Source organism: Salvelinus sp. IW2-2015, linkage group LG35, assembly GCF_002910315.2.
Source record: "Salvelinus sp. IW2-2015 linkage group LG35, ASM291031v2, whole genome shotgun sequence".
Lineage (NCBI taxonomy): Eukaryota > Metazoa > Chordata > Actinopteri > Salmoniformes > Salmonidae > Salvelinus > Salvelinus sp. IW2-2015.
Genome location: NC_036874.1, coordinates 2,211,729 through 2,230,791, shown reverse-complemented (window position 1 = coordinate 2,230,791; position 19,063 = coordinate 2,211,729). Strand labels below are relative to the sequence as shown.

Below are 19,063 nucleotides of genomic sequence, written 5' to 3'. Positions count from 1 at the left end.
TTTATCTACAATTTGTCTTAATTATTTCTCTTTGTATGGCAAGGATTAAATAGGGTTTGCCAGCAGATTGTCAGCTTGATTCATGATGATGACTGCTAGCTAAGATTTTGTGTCACGTTCGTCGTATGGAAGAAGAGAGAAGGACCAAGGCGCAGCGTGATACGAATACATTCTTCTATTTATTTAACACGAAACGAAGAACACTTAAACAAACTAATCAAAACAACAAAACGAACGTGAAGCTATATATATATATATATATATAAAGTGCAGACACAAGCAACCAATACATAGACAATAACCCACGAAATCCCTAAAGAATATGGCTGCCTAAATATGGTTCCCAATCAGAGACAATGATAAACAGCTGCCTCTAATTGAGAACCAATCTAGGCAATCATAGACATACAAACACCTAGACTAGAAAACACCCCATAAACATACAAAACCCCTAGACTAGACAAAACACATAAATCCCCCATGTCACACCCTGACCTAACCAAAATAATAAAGAAAACAAAGATAACTAAGGCCAGGGCGTGACATTTTGAAAGTATGATGTTGACATGATCAGTCCAATCAAAGCTACTGTAGATATAAGTGGATTTGACATCATTTTATCTGTGGCCAATGACCTTGAGCTCTTGGAAGGGCACTTCTAATGTACTCTATGGCAGCACCCAAGGGGCTTGCATTTTCTAGCTCTACCCTTAGATTTGGCGTGATGTAGTGTCCCCATGAGTGACAGAACACTGAGCCAATCACGGCTCAATTAGAGATTATTTACCAACCCTACGCTCCGAATTTTCCCACCACAGAAATCACTAAGCTAGGCTGAAACACATGCATTTTGGAGCTGCCTTACTCAAGAAAAAAAAAGAGACCATATTTGCATGCAGCTTAACTAACTCAATGATTTTTATTATGTTTTACATTGTTTGCAAACTGATATGTGACATGTATTCAATAAAAATAAAAAAAGCATTTCGCAGCACGATATAACATCTGCTAAACTATGTACGTGACCAATACATTTTGACCAGACCGAAGCTCTTCTACTGCACTGCTGTCAACACAGAGGGACATGGGTGCTCCAGACAATGGACAATCAGGTAGATTGTAAGTAAAGCATATTATAACTTGTATCCCAGTTTTCTCCTTTAGTCGGTAGAGTCAATTGACAAGCATTCCTATAACTAGATACATACATTCAGTTTCTCCTCTAGTTTTGGTTTGTCATGCAAGTTACAGGGGTAAACTATTCCCTCAGGAGACTGGAAAAGGTTTGGCATGGGTCCTAGATCCTCAAAAGGTTCTACAGCTGCCATCGAGAGATCTGACTGGTTGCATCACTGCTGGTATGGCAACTGCTCGGCCTCCAGACCGAAGGCACTACAGAGGTAGTGCAAACGGCCAGTACTTCACTGGGGCCAAGCTTCCTGCACATCCAGGACCTCTATAACAGGCAGTGGTCAGGGAAGGCCCTAAAGATTGTCAAAGACTCCAGCCATCCTAGTCATAGACTGTTCTCTTGCTACAACACGCAAGCGGTACGGAGCGCCAAGTTAGGTCAAGAGGATCTAAACAGCTTCTACCCCAGGCCATAAGATTCCTGAACATCTAGTCAAATGGCTACCCAGACTATTCACATTGCTGCCCCCCCCCCCCCCTCTCCACACCACTGCCATTCTCGTGGTCTCTATGCGTAGTCACTTTAATTAACTCTACCTACATGTACATACTACCTCAACTAACTGGTGCCCCCGCACATTGACTCTGTACCGGCACCCCCCTGTATATATTGTTATTTTTTACTGCTCCTCTTTAATTACTTGTTACTTGTAGCTCTTATTCTTTTCTGTATTTTTTTAAACTGCACTGTCGGTTAGGGGCTCGTAAGTAAGCATTTCACTGTAAGGTCTACACCTGTTGTATTCGGCGCATGTGACTAATAAAATGTGATTTGATTTGATTTCCTTAAGATCACAGTAATTGGAGAAGTTCCAGAGTTATGGTAGCTCATTGCACTTCTGAAGTGGTCTGTAAAAAATATGCTGTGTGGCTATAAACAAATGGTCCATATTCTCCCAACAGACCTTCCAGAAAAGTATGCAGATTACTTGGGCTGAACCAACGAAACCACACATTTGACTTGTCAACCTCTACAGTTTTAGTGGAGGAGGAGTTTGAAGATAAGGACACTATATCCTGCACTCCCAGGAATTAGTATGGGGAGGCTTTTCTCACCAAATACATTCAATATATTTAAATGTTTCTATGCCTTTCAAATCATATGAAGAATTTGTTCAAAAACATMTTTTGTGAAACTTTCTTTTTTTCTCTCCAGATTTAATCATGTATAGAGAGCTACAATCAGAACCTAATAACAATTAATAATTGTCTGTATTTTGATTTGTATTCCCGTTACCGATATGTTCTTATAGAGAGGGTCAAGAAAGCTGACAAAATCACTATTGTGAAATAGCTCAAACCCCATGGAAATAAACAGACGTTGAAAATCTCAATAAATGAAAGAGCAACCCCAAGTGGAGAAACACTGAAAGTCCCACACTTGTATTCTATCCTCAGATTACCCTCAAGACACAATTTCAACAGACAGCTGGGGAAGTGGGAAACAAGCTATCCTTAAATACTGGTTGATTTATTGTGCATATTAAACATTTTGTAAAAACTCTTCTGAATCACCCAAGCCATAGATGATAAACAAATGCCTTGTAAAAGCCATAACACAAAGCCACAGCCCAAATAAGAATGTACCATATTCATTAGCCATAAGAACAATAAAGCTACATCAAGCTAACAAATATAAGCAGTCACCATCTCTTGCTACATTGGGTAAAATTATAATATTTTACTGGAACCTTTACAGACTAGTACCATGGCCTCTGGCAGCTGACTTCCACATGCTTCCTGTTGTGTTCACATGTACCATAGACTGCTCATCTCCACCATCACACTCGTATGGGTCCCATCCTTTCAGCTACAGGAAACCAGATCAGAGGTATCATCAACACCTCTATTGTTTTTATATCCTTTGATATTTACAGCTCTACAGCAGCTGTAAATGTATGCAGTAGAACCACAGTACATACCTCCATGTTGCCATATAGGTGATTGTTGGTGTAGTAGTTTGTGTGGATTTCACTGCTGGTGTCTGTCTGCTCATTCCTGTGGATAGAGTTAGGGCCACTCTCAGATGCATTCTCTTCATTTGATAAGACACAACAAGAGTGAATGTAGGCTAATGGGCTTTAGCAACTCATCAGGATGTATACATTATAATCACAGACAGAACAGCCTGTAGAAAAATACCTTGATGGTGTGGGATCTGAGGAAGCACACTTGGATGCATCAATGTCCTGCTTGCTGGTTACTGGCTGGTCACAATGACTCCTCCCGCTGATTAAAAAAATGATGCCAAGTTGAACAAACAGAACAAAACAGCTAATAACAAACACAAATCTGCGCAGCTCACTTCAAAAATAAATACAAGAGTAACTTACACCTTCTTGTTCAATACGCAAGCTGACATGGGAATTAGTATTACTACCACCACTAATGCAGCAATACCAATTGAAACGTACAGCATCAACTTCTTATCTGTCCAAAAACAAATAAATATGTTTTATTAATGTACCAATGATATCCTTTATGATGTTAATATAGTATGTAAGACTTCATTTATGATGCTTCTCCCCCACTGTTTCCCTTACCATTTGTGGACACAGTCAAGGACAAGGTGGTATTGCCCTTTGTGTTGCTGGCATGGCAGTGTAAGGTCTCTGAGAAGCCTAGTGTCCTCTGTAGGGTCACCATGGTAACTGACCCATGCATCTCCACCCTGGTACTGGGCAAGGTGGGCAGGGGTCCAGCCGGAAGAGACCACTCCACAGTGGCGGTGGGCTCCGAATCCACAATGCACAGACAGGTCACCATGGAGATGTCTGAAGTGCAGGCAGAGCCCACTTTGATCTCAGGGGGGTCTGGGATGAGAATGATAAACATTGGTTTCAAATGAAGAGTATTGTCTTCATATTATATACACAGAAAGGACATGATCCATATTAACAGAATGGCGGCATCTACTTACACTCTACATTGAGCTTCAGTGAGCTGGAGTGGCCTTGTCCCTCTGTGTTGATGTCAGTGCAGTAGAGGGCTTCAGTGAGTCTGGTCACATTCTCCAGTGTGATGGTAGGTCCCGTGGTGGGCAGAGGTCCTCTGCTGTTGTGCCATCTGTAGCTGTGGGCTGCAGGGTTACTGTCACTGGAGCATCTCAGCTCTACAGAGTCTCCTTCCTTCACACTGGACACTCCCTCAACCTTCACATCCACTGGGGCATCTATGATTAACATCATTAGTAAGAATGCTATTACTATGTAATAAACATCTTAGGACAGATTCAGTGGATCAACCACATGCTTTCAATCTATTTAGATTTCAAAATGGAAGTTTTCCAAATCCAGGCTGTGGAAAAAGTTAATGTTTCCTTTTAAAAMAAGTTTAATTCTAGTAGAAAAAAAGAAGGAAGGGATGTGCTGCTAAGGTACACAATAACAGACTTTGGTTGATTCGAGTTTAACTTTTGTCATTTGCGCAGAAGCATTCTGTTTTCAAAGAAATGAAAGTGTAAATCTACCATACAGTGTTATTAACACACAGATGTGTTCCACTTACATTTGACATTGAGAGTTTTGGACCTTTTCACTGTCTTCCCTCCCCTGTGTTCTGCTGTGCAGACCAGAGACGGGTTGTGATCAGTGATGCTGGGAGTAAATGTCAGGGATGACATCACTTCCCACTGGCTGTCGGTCAGCTGTTGTGATTGGACACTGGGTGTTCTGGAGAGGCTCCAGGTGACGAGAGGGGAATCAGATGGGCAGGAGTGAGACACAGAACAGAAGCAGAAACCACTTCCCCCAACTTCACCTCCTTCATCACTGACAGAGAGGGGGGGGTCTGGAGAGCCTGATATCAGCAAAGAGAAGAGAACAGTTATTGCAGTTCTTGTTCCTCCACCAGTTCTTGGGTCTGTCCTTTCAGCACTATAATTTAAATCAACAAGAAGCTATAGCTATCATTAGGGTAAATAATGGGATACTATAATACAACATTTGAAATTATCCTTGTCAATTCTTCCAGTGGGAACTTACTGCTCACTGCAATGGAGACCGTGTCCTCTTTGTATGAATACTTGTTATGGTCTTCCATTTCKATCCTGAAATGAAAGGGTCCTTTGTCACTGCGATGGAGGGGGTCGATTCTGAGAGAGCAGTTCTTCTGCCGGAGATCTCCCACCAGCTCTGTACGACCCCTGTAGTCTTTGATGATGTTGGTGCTGTCTGGGTGGTATATAACCTTATAGGTGTCTTTTAACCAGATGCCAGTTAATTTGGAGGGCTTCTTCTCTGGTTATGGGTAGTTGAATGAGCAGGGAATCACGATGCATGAGCCCTGTAGGCCGGAGACTGAGCTGGGCACCTCAGCAGTCCATGACGAGGCATCAACTCCCATCACTCAAATAGCAGTGGGAAACTAAAGGTGTTGGACAGTTAGACATTCAACTGACCACACTGGTTAGTTTAAACAAATTCATATTACTTACTATATACAGTATACAGTTGAAGTCGGAAGTTAACATACACCTTAGCCAAAAACATTTAAACAAATTTGTTTCACAATTACTGACATTTAATCCTAGTAAATATTTCCTGTCTTAGGTCAGTTAGGATCACCACTTTATTTTATGAATGTGAAATGTCAGAATAATAACAGAGAGAATGATTGATTTCAGCTTTTATTTCTTCATCACATTCCCAGTGGGTCAGAAGTTTACATACACTCAACTGGTATTTGGTACCATTGCCTTTAAATAGTTTAACTCGGGTCAAACGTTTTGGCTAGCCGTCGACAACCTTCCCAAAAGAAGCCCATTCRTCCTGACAAAGCTGGTGTAACTGAGTCWGGTTTGTAGGCCTCCTTGCTCACACACGCTTTTTCAGTTCTGCCCACACATTTTCTATGGGATTAAGGTCAGGGCTTTGTGATGGCCACTCCAATACCTTGACTTTGTTGTCCTTAAGCCATTTTGCCACAACTTTGGAAGTATACTTGGGGTCATTGTCCATTTGGAAGACCCATTTGCGACCAAACTTTAACTTCCTGACTGATGTCTTTGTCACGTTCCTGACCTGTTTTATGTTATTTTTGTATGTGTTTAGTTGGTCAGGGCGTGAGTTGGGGTGGGCATTCTATGTTTTGTGTTCTAAGTTTAAGGTATTGGGGTAATTAGCCTTATATGGTTCTCAATCAGGGACAGGTGTTTGACGTTTTCCTCTGATTGAGAACCATATATAGGTTGGCTGTTCACACTGTTTGTTTGTGGGTGATTGTCTTCCGTGTCTGTGTCTGCCACACACGGGACTGTAGCGTTTGTTCGTTCGTTTGTTATAGTTGTACCGTTCCTACGTTCTCGTGTTATATGTAAGTTCTCATGGTTTAGGTCAGTCTACGTGTTTTGTTGTTTTGTTTCTATTCAAGTGTTCGTCGTGTTTTTGGTTTTGTTAAATAAATATAATGTCTTATCACGACGCTGCGTTTTGGTTCAATCCTGCTCCTCCTCTTCGGATGAAGAGTAGGAAGAACACCGTTACAGAATCACCAAACACCTAGGACAAGTGGCGGGGGAGAGCTAAACAGCGAAACCAGGACTCGTGGACTTGGGAGCAAATATTGGACGGAGAAGGACCCTGGGCTCAACCAGGAGAATGCCGCCCAAAGCTGAGTTGGAGGCAGCGAAAGCAGAGAGGCGGCGATATGAGGAGCTAGCGCGGAAGCAGGAAAAGGATCTGGGCTACACTACGTGGGAGGAGATCGACAGGTGGTCGATCGACAGGGCGAGTGCCGGAGCCCGCCTGGGATTCTCTGGCGCAGTGCGAGGAGGGATACCGGCGAATGGAGGCAGCACGACGACGCGGTAGGAAGCCTGTGAGTAAACCCCAAAAATGTATTGGGGGGGGGTTAAAGGGAGAATGGCGAAGTCAGGTAGGAAACCTGCGCCTACTCCTGTACTTACTGTAGAGCCCCGGTGCTCCTGTACGTGTGCATAGCCCGGTGCGGGTTATTCACCTCCCCGCACTGGGGGCTAGATTGAGTATTGAGCCGGATGTCATGAAGCCGGCCTACATATCTGGCCACCAGTGCGTTCTCGGGCCGGCTTACATGGCACCAGCCTTACGCATGGTGTCCCCGGTTCGCCTACATAGGCGGTGCGGGTTATCCACCTCCCCGCACTGGTCGGCGGATGGGGAGCATTCAGCCAGGTAAGGTTGGGCAGGCTCAATGCTCAAGGGAGCCAGTACGCTGCACGGTCCGGTATTTCCGGCGCCACCTCCGCTCCAGGCCAGTACTACCAGTGCTCCACACGACCAGGCTTCCAGTGCGTCTCCAGAGCCCTGTTCTCCTCACGCACTAGCCCTGTGGTGCGTGTCTTCAGCCCGCCTCCAGTCCCGGCACCACGCACCAAGCCTCCTGTGCGTCTCCAGAGCCCTGTACGCACTGTTCCTTCTCCCCGTACTCGCCCTGATTGTGCGTGCCCTCAGCCGGTAACACAGTGCCGGTACCACGCACCAGGCCTATAGTACGCCTTGAGAGTCCAGTGTGCCTGTTGTTGTTCCGCACTAGCCTGAAGGTGCGTGTCTTTAGCCGGTACTCCAGTTCGGTACAGCACCAGGCCTACAGTGCGTCTCAGCCGGCAGAGTCTGCCGTCTGCCAGCGCCTGACTGTAGTCTCCCAGCGCATTTGAGCCATCCGTCTCCCCAGCGCATCTGAGCATCCGTCTCCCCAGCGCATCTGAGCCATCCGTCTCCCAGCGCCATCTGAGCATCCGTCCTCAGCGCATTGAGCATCCGTCTGTCCGAGCCATTAGAGCCGCATCTGTCCCGAGCCGTCAGAGCCGTTCGTCAGTCAGGAGCCGCTAGAGCCATCTCGTCAGTCAGGATCGCCAGAGCGCCACCAGACAGGATCTGCCAGACCGGCAACCAGACAGGATCTGCCAGAGCGCAACGAAGCTTGCAGAGCGACCAGACAGATCTGCAGAGCCGCAACCAGACAGGATCTGCCAGAGCAACAGCACAGGATCTGCCAGAGCCGCCAACCAGACAAGGATCTGCCAGAGCCGCCAGGAGCCATGAGCAGCCAGAGCCGTCAGCGAGCATGAGCAGCCAGAGCCGCCAGCGAGCCATGAGCGTCTAGAGCCGTCAGCCAGCCATGAGCGTCCAGAGCCGTCAGCCAGCCATGAGCGTCCAGAGCCGTCAGCCGCCATGAGCGTCCAGAGCCGTCAGCCAGCATGAGCTGACCTTAGCTTAGAGCTGTCATTTATCCAGAACTGCCCCTCAGTCCAGAGCGTGTCTCTTGTCCGGAGCTGCCCTTCAGTCCGGAGTTGCCCTCTATCCTGAGCTACCTTCTATCCTGAGCTACCTCTCTATACTGAGCTATCCTCTGTCCTGAGCTACCTCTCTGTCCTGAGCTACCTTGTCCGGAGCTGTCCTTTATCTTGGTGTTGCCCCTTAAATTGGGTGGTGGAGTAAGAGGGTGGTCATTGTGAGGGGGATAAAGAAGCGGGGATTTATTATGGTGGGATGGGAACCACGCCCAGAGCCTGAGCCGCCACCGTGGACAGATGCCCACCCAGACCCTCCCTAGACTTTTGGTGGTGCGTCCGGAGTTCGCACCTTGAGGGGGGGGTTCTGTCACGTTCCTGACCTGTTTTATGTTATTTTTGTATGTGTTTAGTTGGTCAGGGCGTGAGTTGGGGTGGGCATTCTATGTTTTTGTGTTTCTATGTTTAGGTCACTTGTAATTAGCCTTATTATGTTCTCAATCAGGGACAGGTGTTTGACGTTTTCCTCTGATTGAGAACATATATAGGTTGGCTGTTCACACTGTTTGTTTGTGGGTGATTGTCTTCCGTGTCTGTGTCTGCGCACCACACGGGACTGTAGCGTTTGTTCGTTCGTTTGTTGTAGTCTGTACCTGTTCCTACGTTCTTCGTGTTATATGTAAGTTCTCATGGTTTAGGTCAGTCTACGTTCGTTTTTGTTATTTTGTAATCCTTCCAAGTGTTTGTTTTCGTGTTTCGTCGTTTGCTTTAATAAATCATTATGTATACAACCCGCTGCATTTTGGTCCTCCGATCCTTCTCTCCTCTCCTCGTCGAGGAGGAAGATCTAGACCCGTTACAGTCTTGATGTTGTTTCATATATCACAATTTCCTTCTCATGAAGTCATCTATTTTGTGAAGTGCACCAGTCTCCTGCAGCAAAGCACCCCCACAACATGATGCTGCCACCCGTGCTTCACGGTTGGAATGGTGTTTCTTCGGCTTGCAAGCGTCCCCTTTTTCCTCCAAACATAACAATGGTCATTATGGCCAAACAGTTCTATTTTTGTTTCATCAGACCAGAGGCATTTCTCCAAAAAGTACGATCTCTGTCCCCATCGGCAGTTGCAAACCGTTGTCTGGCTTTTTATGCCGATTTGGAGCAGTGGCTTCTTCCTTGCTGAGAGGCCTTTCAGGTTATGTCGATATAGGATTCGTTTTACTGTGGTATACAGTGGGGCAAAAAGTATTTAGTCAGCCACCAATTGTGCAAGTTCTCACACTTAAAAGATGAGAGAGGCCTGTAATTTTCATCATAGGTACACTTGAACTATGACAGACAAAATGAGAAAAAAGAATCCAGAAAATCACAATTGTAGATTTTTAATGAATTTATTTGCAATAATTGGTGGAAAATAAGTATTTGGTCACCTACAACAAAGCAAGATTTTTGGCTCTCACAGACCTGTAAATTCTTTCTTAAAGAGGCTCCTCTGTCTCACTCGTTACCTGTATTAATGGCACTGTTTGAACTTGTTATCAGTATAAAAGACACCTGTCCACAACCTCAAACATCACACTCCAAATCCACTATGGCAAGACCAAAGAGCTGTCAAAGGACACCAGAACACAAATTGTAGACCTGCACCAGGCTGGGAAGACTGAATCTGCAATAGGTAAGCAGCTTGGTTTGAAGAAAATCACTGTGGGAGGAATTATTAGGAAATGGAAGACATACAAGACCACTGATAATCTCCTCGATTTGGGGCTCCACGCAAGATCTCACCCCGTGGGTCAAAATGATCACAAGAAGGTGAGCAAAAATCCCAGAACCACACGGGGGGACCTAGTGAATGCTGCAGAGAGCTGGGACCAAAGTAACAAAGCCTACCATCAGCAAGGGCATTGAAGATGAAACGTGGTGGGTCTTTCAGCATGAAAATGATCCCAAACACACCGCACAGGGCAGAAGGGTGGTTCGAAAGAAGCATTTCAAGGTCCTGGAGTGGCCTAGCAGTCTCCAGATCTCAACCCCATAGAAAATCTTTGGAGGGAGTTGAAAGTCCGTGTTGCAAAGCAACAGCCCCAAAACATCACTGCTCTAGAGGAGATCTGCATGGAGGAATGGGCCAAAATACCAGCAACAGTGTGTGAAAACCTTGTGAAGACTTACAGAAACGTTTTGACCTCTGTCATTGCAACAAAGGGTGTAATAACAAAGTATTGAGATAACTTTTGTTATTGACCAATACTTATTTTCCACCATAATTTGCAAATAAATTCATTAAAAATCCTACAATGTGATTTTCTGGATTTTTTTTTCTCATTTTGTCTGTCATAGTTGAAGTGTACCTATGATGAAAATTACAGGCTCTCTCATTTTTTTTAGTGGGAGAACTTGCACAATTGGTGGCTGACTAAATACTTTTTTGCCCCACTGTAGATACTTTTGTCCCTGTTTCCTCAGCATTCTTCACAAGGTCCTTTTGCTGTTCTTCTGGGATTGATTTGCACTTTTCGCACAAAGTATGTTTTGTCACACCCTGACCTTAGAGAGCCTTTTTATGTCTCTAGTGGGTTTGGTCAGGGTGTGATTTGGGTGGGCATTCATATGTTGTGTTTTTCTATGTTTCTTTATTTCTATGTTTGGCCGGTATGGTTCTCATCAGGGACAGCTGTCTATCGTTGTCCTTGATTGGGAACCATACTTAGATAGCCCTTTTCCCCTCCTTTCAGTGTGGGTAGTATAGCTTTGTTAGTGTCACTTTGCCCTGTAAGCTCACGGTTGTTTTCGTTGTTGTTTTGTTGCAACATTTTTAATAAAAAAGAGAATGTACGCTCACCACGCTCACCACTGACCAGTGACAATGTTCATCTCTAGGAGACAGAAAGCATCATCTCCTGAGCGGTATGACGGCTGCGTGGTCCATGGTGTTTATACTTGCGTACTATTGTTTGTACAGATGAACGTGGTACCTTCAGACGTTGGAAATTTCTGCCAAGAATGAACCAGACTTGTGGAGGTTTACAATTTTCTTTCTGAGGTCTTGGCTGATTTCTTTGGATTTTCCCATGATGTCAAGCAAAGAGGCACTGAGTTTAGGTAGGCCTTGAAATACAATCCAAGGTACACCTCCAATTGACTCAAATGATGTCATTTAGCTTATCAGAAGCTTCTAAAGCCATGACATAATTTTCAGAAATTGTCCTAGCTGTTTAAAGGCACAGTCAACTTTGTGTATCTAAACTTCTGACCCACTGGAATTGTGATACAGCAAAATAATCTGTCTGTAAACAATTGTTGGAAAAATTACTTGTCATGCACAAAGTAGATGTCCTAACCGACTTGCCAAAACTATAGTTTGTTAACAAGAAATGTGTGGAGTGGTTGAAAAACAAATTGTATTGACTCCAACCTAAGTGTATGTTTAATTTCRGACTTCAACTGTACATGCCATACCTCCAAGCCAAAACCAGTGTGTAAGAAAATGCCATGATAATTTTTCAATCCCCATCCTTTCCTCTCAGTGTTGGACCTGCAGGAAAAAGGAAAAAGTTACTCTCCATAGAATATTTAACATGACATTACTTTTAATGTCTAAAATCCAATTACTTACTTACTTTTATCTTTCTTGCTGTTGCCTGATAGGGATTTGACATATAAAGGAAATATTACCATCCTGCTGACACTACCCATTTCACATCTAACGTGATTTTTTTWTTTTTWAAATTCATGCATTTTGTCTTTGACTGAAATTAACTCTTCCCTTGAGGGTTAACCCCCTAAAATGTAATGTCTTCGACATTATTTTTTCACATTGCCAAACTCAAAGGTTTTCAGAAGCAAAAGGTGAAATCTCTTGAAATTAGCATAACATCTTTTAAGACTGTTACTGTACCTTTCCTCCATGTTATCTTTAGTCAGTAAGAACATAAACTGTGGTAGAAAAAGGATGAAAAATAACTCACTAGTAGATTGGGAGATTCAGGAACAAACATTACAGACTAWATTAAAATGCAATGAAACATTTTTATTTGATCACTGTTGTTGTTGAACATTTACTCATGTTCATATTCCATCTGATCAAGAGTAGATTTTCAAGGTACTTTACAATCATTGTATTCTCAATCTCAAGTACATACAGTCTATCTGACCAATTGGATTCCACGCTTCAAGATTGCTTCGATCACGTGGACTGGGATATGTTCCAGSTAGGCTCAGACAATAACATGTACGTATATGCTGACTCGGTGAGCGAGTTTATTAGCAAGTGCATCGGAGATGTTGTACCCACTGACTATTAAAACCTTCCCTAACCAGAAACCGTGGATTGATGGCAGCATTCATGCTTACCCACCGCGTTTAATCATGGCAGGCGCCTGAAAATATGATGAATACAAACTGCAGTTATTCCTCCGTAAGGCAATCAAACAAGCAAAGCATCAGTATAGAGACAAAGTAGAGTCTAATTCAGGCTCAAACATTAGATGTATGTGGCAGGGTCTACAGACAATCATGGATTACAAAAAGAAACCAGCCCCATCGCGGACATCGAAGTCTTGCTCCCAGAAAAATTAACCAGACAAATTACGCCCCTTTTTAAATTTTCATCTAAAATGACATACCCTAAGCTAACTGCCTGTAGCTCAGGCTGTGAAGCAAGGATATGCATATTCTTGGTACCATTTGAAAGGAAACACTTTGAACTTTGTGGAAATGTGAAAGGAATGTAGGAGATTATTTTGTATTTTTTTGTACCATCACTCTTTGAAATGTAAGAGAAAGGCCATAATGTATTATTCCACCCCAGGTGCAATTTATATTTTGTCCACTAGATGGCAGCAGTGTATGTGCAAAGTTTTAGACTGATCCAATGAACCATTGCATTTCTGTTAAAAATGTTGTATCAAGACTCCCCAATGTGCCTAATATGTTTAAACTTTTCATGTTCAAAACTATGCACTCTACTCAAACAATAGCATGGTTTCTTTCACTGTAATAGCTACAGTAAATTGGACAGTGCAGTTAGATTAACTTTTTAGGGATAGGGGGCAGCATTTTCACTTTGGATGAATAGCGTGCCCAAATTGAACTGCCTCCTACTCTGTCCAGATGCTAATATATGCATATTATTATTACTATTGGATAGAAAACACTCTGAAGATATGGATTTGTTTGCACTTCCTACGCCTTCCACTAGATGTAAACAGTCGGTAGAACATTGAATGAAGTTTAATCTGTGATGTGGGACAGGATGGGAGGTGTTTTCAGTCAGTGGTCTGGCAGATTGCCAGTTCCTGGTCATCGCATTCCTCATGATATTGCCTTGCGTTCCATAACTTTTACAGACACGAAGGAATGCTCCGGTTGGAACGTTATTGGATATATATGATAACAACATCCTGAAGATTGATTATCTACTTAGTTTGACAAGTTTATTCGAACTGTGATATAACTTTTTGAAGTTTTCGTCCGACGTTATGCGTGACTTGTACGAGCGTTTGGATATGTGTACTAAACGCGCTAGCAAAAGTAGCTATTTGGACATAAATAATTGACATTCATGAACAAACAACAATTTATTGTCGAACTAGGATTCCTGGGAATGCATTCTGATGAAGATAATCAAAGGTAAGGGAATATTTATGATGTAATTTCGTATTTCTGTTGACTCCAACATGGCGGAGAAATGTTATTTATATTTGAGCGCCGTCTCAGATTATTGCATGGTGTGCTTTTTACGTAAAGTRTTTTTGAAATCTGACACAGCGGTTGCATTAAGAACAAGTGTATCTTTAATTATATGTAAWACATGTATCTTTCATCAAAGTATATGATGAGTATTTCTGTTATTTGACGTGGCRCTCTGCAATTTCTCCGGATATTTTGGAGGCATTTCTGAACATGGCGCCAATGTAAACTAAGACTTTTGGATATAAATATGCACATTATCGAACAAAACATAAATGTATTGTGTAACATGATGTCCTATGAGTGGCATCTGATGAAGATCATCAAAGGTTAGTGATTAATTTMATCTCTATTTCTGTTTTTGTGACTCCTATCTTTGGCTGGGAAATGGTTGTGTGTTTTTTGAACTTGGTGATGATCTAACATAATCATATGTTGTGTTTTCGCTGTAAAGCATTTTTTAAATCGGACACAATGTGTAGATTAACAAGATGTTTATCTTTCATTTGCTGTATTGGACTTGTTAATGTGTGAAAGAAAAAATATATTTTTGCATTTCCCGCGCTGCCTTTTCAGCGGAATGTTGTAGGGGGGTTCCGCTAGCGGAACGTGTGTCCTAGAAAGGTTAACAAGAATTTAAGCTTTCTGCCAATATCAGATATGTCGTGTCCTGGGAAATTTTCTTGTTACTTACAACCTCATGCTAATCGCATTAGCCTACGTTAGCTCAAATGTCCCGTGGAAGGGACACTGATCCCGAATAAGTTTTAAACAACTTCTTTGCTCGCTTTGAGGACAACACAGTGCCACTGACACGGCCCGCTACCAAAGCCTGTGGGCTCTCCTTCTCCACAGCCAACGTGAGTAAAATATTTAAACGTGTTAACCCTCGCAAGGCTGCCGGCCCAGACGGCATCCCTAGCCGCATCCTCAGAGCATGCGCAGACCAGCTGGCTGGTCTGTTTACGGACATATTTTCATTCCATCCCTATCCCAGTCTGCTGTCCCCACATACTTCAAAATGGCCTCCATTGTTCCTGTTCCCAAGAAAACGAAGATACCTGAACTAAATGACTATCGCCTCGTAGCACTCACTTCTGTCATCYTGAAATGCGTTGAGAGTCTAGTCAAGGACCGTATCACCTCCACCCTACCTGACACCCTAGACCCACTCCAATTTGCTTACCGCCCCAATAGGTCCACAGACGATGCAATCAACTTCACACTGTCCTATCCCATCTGGACAAGAGGAATGCTGTTCATTGACTACAGCTCAGTATTTAACACCATAGTACCCTCCAAACTCGTCATTAAGCTTGAGACCCTGGGTSTCGACCCCGCCCTGAGCAACTMGGTCCTGGACTCTCTGACGGGCCACCCCCAAGGTGGTGAAGGTAGGAAACAACAGCTGATCCTCAACAATGGGGCCCCACAAAGGTGCGTTCTCAGCCCCCTCCTGTACTCCCTGTTCACCCATGAATGCGTGGCCATGCACGCTTCCAACTCAATCATCAAGTTTGCAGACGACACTACAGTGGTAGGCTTGATTACCAACAACGATGAGACGGCCTACAGTGAGGAGGTGAGGGTGTCAGGAAAATAACCTCTCTGTCAACTTCAACAAACCAAAGGAGATGATTGTGGACTTCAGGAAACAGCAGAGGGAGCACCCCCCCATCGACGGGACAGTAGTGGAGAAGGTGGAAAGTTTTAAGTTCCTCGGCACACACATTACGGACAAACTGAAATGGTCCACCCACACAGACAATGTGGTGAAGAAGGCGCAACAGAGCCTCTTCAACCTCAGGAGGCTGAAGAAATTTGGCTTGTCACCTAAAACATTTTAAAGATGCACAATCGAGAGCATCCTGTCAGGCTGTATCACTGCCTGGTACGGCAACTGCACCGCCCTCAACAGCAAATCTCCAGAGGGTAGTGAGTTCTGCACAACGCATCCCAAACTACCTGCCCTCCAGTACACCTACAGCACCCGATGTCACAGGAAGGCCAAAAAGATCATCAAGGATAATATCCACCCGAGCCACTGCCTGTTCACCCCGCTATCATCCAGAAGGTGAGTTCAGTATAGGTGCATCAAAGCTGAGACAGAGAGACTGAAAAACAGCTTCTATCTAAAGGCCATCAGACTCAAATCTTGGCCCACTTTAATAAATTGATTTAATAAAGGTATCACTAGTCACTTTAAATAAAGCCACTTTAATAATGTTTATATATCCTACATTACTCTTCTCATACAGTGGGGAGAACAAGTATTTGATACACTGCCGATTTTGCAGGTTTTCCTACTTACAAAGCATGTAGAGGTCTGTAATTTTTATCATAGGTACACTTCAACTGTGAGAGACGGAATCTAAAACAAAAATCCAGAAAATCACATTGTATGATTTTTAAATAATTAATTTGCATTTTATTGCATGACATAAGTATTTGATCACCTACCAACCAGTAAGAATTCCGGCTCTCACAGACCTGTTAGTTCTTAGAAGCCCTCCTTTCTCCGACTCATCACCGTATATACTGCAACCTGTTAAACTCTACTATACATGTATATAACGACAACCATAGTCCCACACACTCAATCAAACAGACTCAACCTCCTCGAAAGGCCAAGCCAGGAAGCTGTGTAAGGACTCGGGATAAAATTGTAGCCTGCACGAAAGGCTTGGGATGGCACAGACAATAGGCAGCCAGCTTCGGTGAGAAGGCAACGAACTGTTGGCACAAATTAATAGAGAAATGAAAATTCAAAGATGAACGGTCACACACCTCGGACCTGGGGCTCCATCGCAAGATCTCAACCTCGTGGGCATCAATTGATCATGAGAAAGGGAATCAGTCTCAAAACTACACGGCATACCTGGTCAATTGGACCTGAAAGACTGGACCACAGTCTCAAAGAAAACCATTAGACCATAACACACTACGCCGTTCATGAGATTTAAAATTCCATTGCAGCAGCACGCAACGGTCCCCGCGTCGCTCAAGCACAGCGCATGTCCAGCCCGTCGAAGGTTGCCAAATGACCATCTGGATATCCAGGGAGAAATGAGAAGTCATGTGGTCTGAATGAGACAAAAACATAGAGCTTAATTCCGGTCTAAAACTCCACAACATCCCACGTTTTGGAGGAAAGAATGAACCCAATGAGTAAATGCCTACACCAGAAAAACACCAGTAAGCCAACCGTGAAGCAGGAGTGGAAACATCATTTTGGGATGCTTTCTGCAAAGGGGACAGGATGACTGCACCGTATTGAGGGAGAGAGTGGAGGCCATGTATCACGAGATCTTGGCCAACAAACCCCTTCCCTCAGTAAGAAGCATAAAGCTCTGGGCGTCTTCCAGCATACAACGACACAAAGCACACAGCCATGGCAACTAAGGATGGCTCCGTAAGAAGCATTCAAGGTCCTGATGGCCTAGCCAGTCTCCAGACCTGAACCCAATAAAAAATCTTCGGAGGGACTGAAAGTCCGTATTGCCAGCGACAGCCCCGAAACCTGAAGGATCTGGAGAAATCTGGTAGGGAGGAGTGGCCAAAATCCCTGCTGCAGTGTGTGCAAACCTATCAAAACTACAGGAAACGTATGATCTCTGTAATTGCAAACAAAGGTTTCTGATACCAAATATTAATTCTTGCTTTTCTGATGTATCAAATACTTATGTCATGCAATAAAATGCAAATTAATTACTTAAAAATCATACAATTGATTTTCTGATTTTTGTTTTAGATTCCGTCTCTCATAGTTGAAGTGTACTATGATAAAAATTACAGACCCTCTACATGCTTTGTAAGTAGGAAACCTGCAAAAATCGGCATGTATCAAATACTTGTTCTCCCCACTGTATGTATATACTGTATTCTATACCATCTACTACATCTTTCCTATCCGCACAACCATCGCTCATCCAATACTATTTAATAATGTGACATATTCTTATTCATCCTTCACATTTGTGTATATAAGGTAGTTCGTTGAATTTTAAGATATACTTGTTAGATATTACTGCATGACGGAACTAGAAGCACAAGCATTTCTCTACACTCGCATTAACATCTGTTAACCATGTGTAAGTGACCAATAGCATTTGAATTTGATCAGGTGTATTCATTGCACCGATTCTGTTGAAAAACTTGTCTAAACGAATGATAAATGGGGATATAACATACCTGAAATTATCCAATAAAACTCTCGTTTGCAAACTGGACTAAATACAAGCTAGAATCACTAGATGCAACAAGAGAAATGTAGGCGGTATATTGAATGTGTCACTGTCTGTTACCTTGACTACTCAAAATTCTCTCAACCTGTGCACCTATGTTTGAAATAAATGTTCATTCATCAGCTAGGTTGTAGCAAACTCATGATGTACAGGGAAAATTGAGCATCATCTAGTAGCTAAACCTATCCTGTACATGAGCTGGTGATATAGAAATATGAATGATCAGAAGCATCCAGTATATATAAAGTTACAAACAAAGCCATGTTTATACATCTTTTCATCATCACTCCCCTCACTTAAAGAGCACCGACCATCACTTCTCTCATCACATTTTTTTGTATTTTCTTGTGTGCAAACTAGTAAATAAATAATACATACAATATGTTTTACTGTAGACAATCCATTTTTGTAGCCTACCTCCAAGCCATAAGAAATTAATATGAAAACGGTGGGGTGCTGGAACTGAAGGAATAAGGAAAACGTTATTATGACTAGAAAGATAGCATTGCATATGATCCTTTTAATGTCTAAAGCCAAATCACTTTCTTAGTTTGACAATTATTGCTCTTTCTTGTCAGATAGCCGCCCTCCTCTCAGAGACTAAGGGCATTAACGTATAAAGGAATACACTCCTTCCTCATATTCACATCAACGTGTATATTTATTTTTGCCATCAGGACTTCCCATATTTTGTCTCTGACTGATGTTTGGGCTAGTTAGCTCTTG

At 43.1% G+C, this 19,063-nt stretch overlaps 2 protein-coding genes across 2 annotated transcripts in view; both read right to left on the bottom strand.

Moving 5' to 3' along the window:
• Positions 1 to 3,052: 3,052 nt before the first annotated feature.
• LOC111958619 (myelin-associated glycoprotein-like) overlaps positions 3,053 to 19,063 on the bottom strand; it is a 54,990-nt gene continuing 38,979 nt past the window's right edge. The window contains exons 8-9 of the mRNA XM_070437490.1: positions 3,334 to 3,420; positions 3,053 to 3,189 (exon numbers count right to left, since the gene is read on the bottom strand). The gene's annotated coding sequence lies outside the window, so the exon portion shown is untranslated. The remainder of the gene's footprint in view (positions 3,190 to 3,333; positions 3,421 to 19,063) is intronic.
• Positions 3,471 to 19,063, bottom strand: part of LOC139023693 (B-cell receptor CD22-like) — a 22,368-nt gene continuing 6,775 nt past the window's right edge. Inside the window, exons 2-6 of the mRNA XM_070437306.1 lie at positions 5,175 to 5,429; positions 4,699 to 4,989; positions 4,112 to 4,363; positions 3,735 to 4,004; positions 3,471 to 3,621 (exon numbers count right to left, since the gene is read on the bottom strand). Coding sequence (XP_070293407.1) covers positions 3,521 to 3,621; positions 3,735 to 4,004; positions 4,112 to 4,363; positions 4,699 to 4,989; positions 5,175 to 5,429 — 1,169 coding nt within the window. The 3' untranslated portion in view covers positions 3,471 to 3,520. The remainder of the gene's footprint in view (positions 3,622 to 3,734; positions 4,005 to 4,111; positions 4,364 to 4,698; positions 4,990 to 5,174; positions 5,430 to 19,063) is intronic.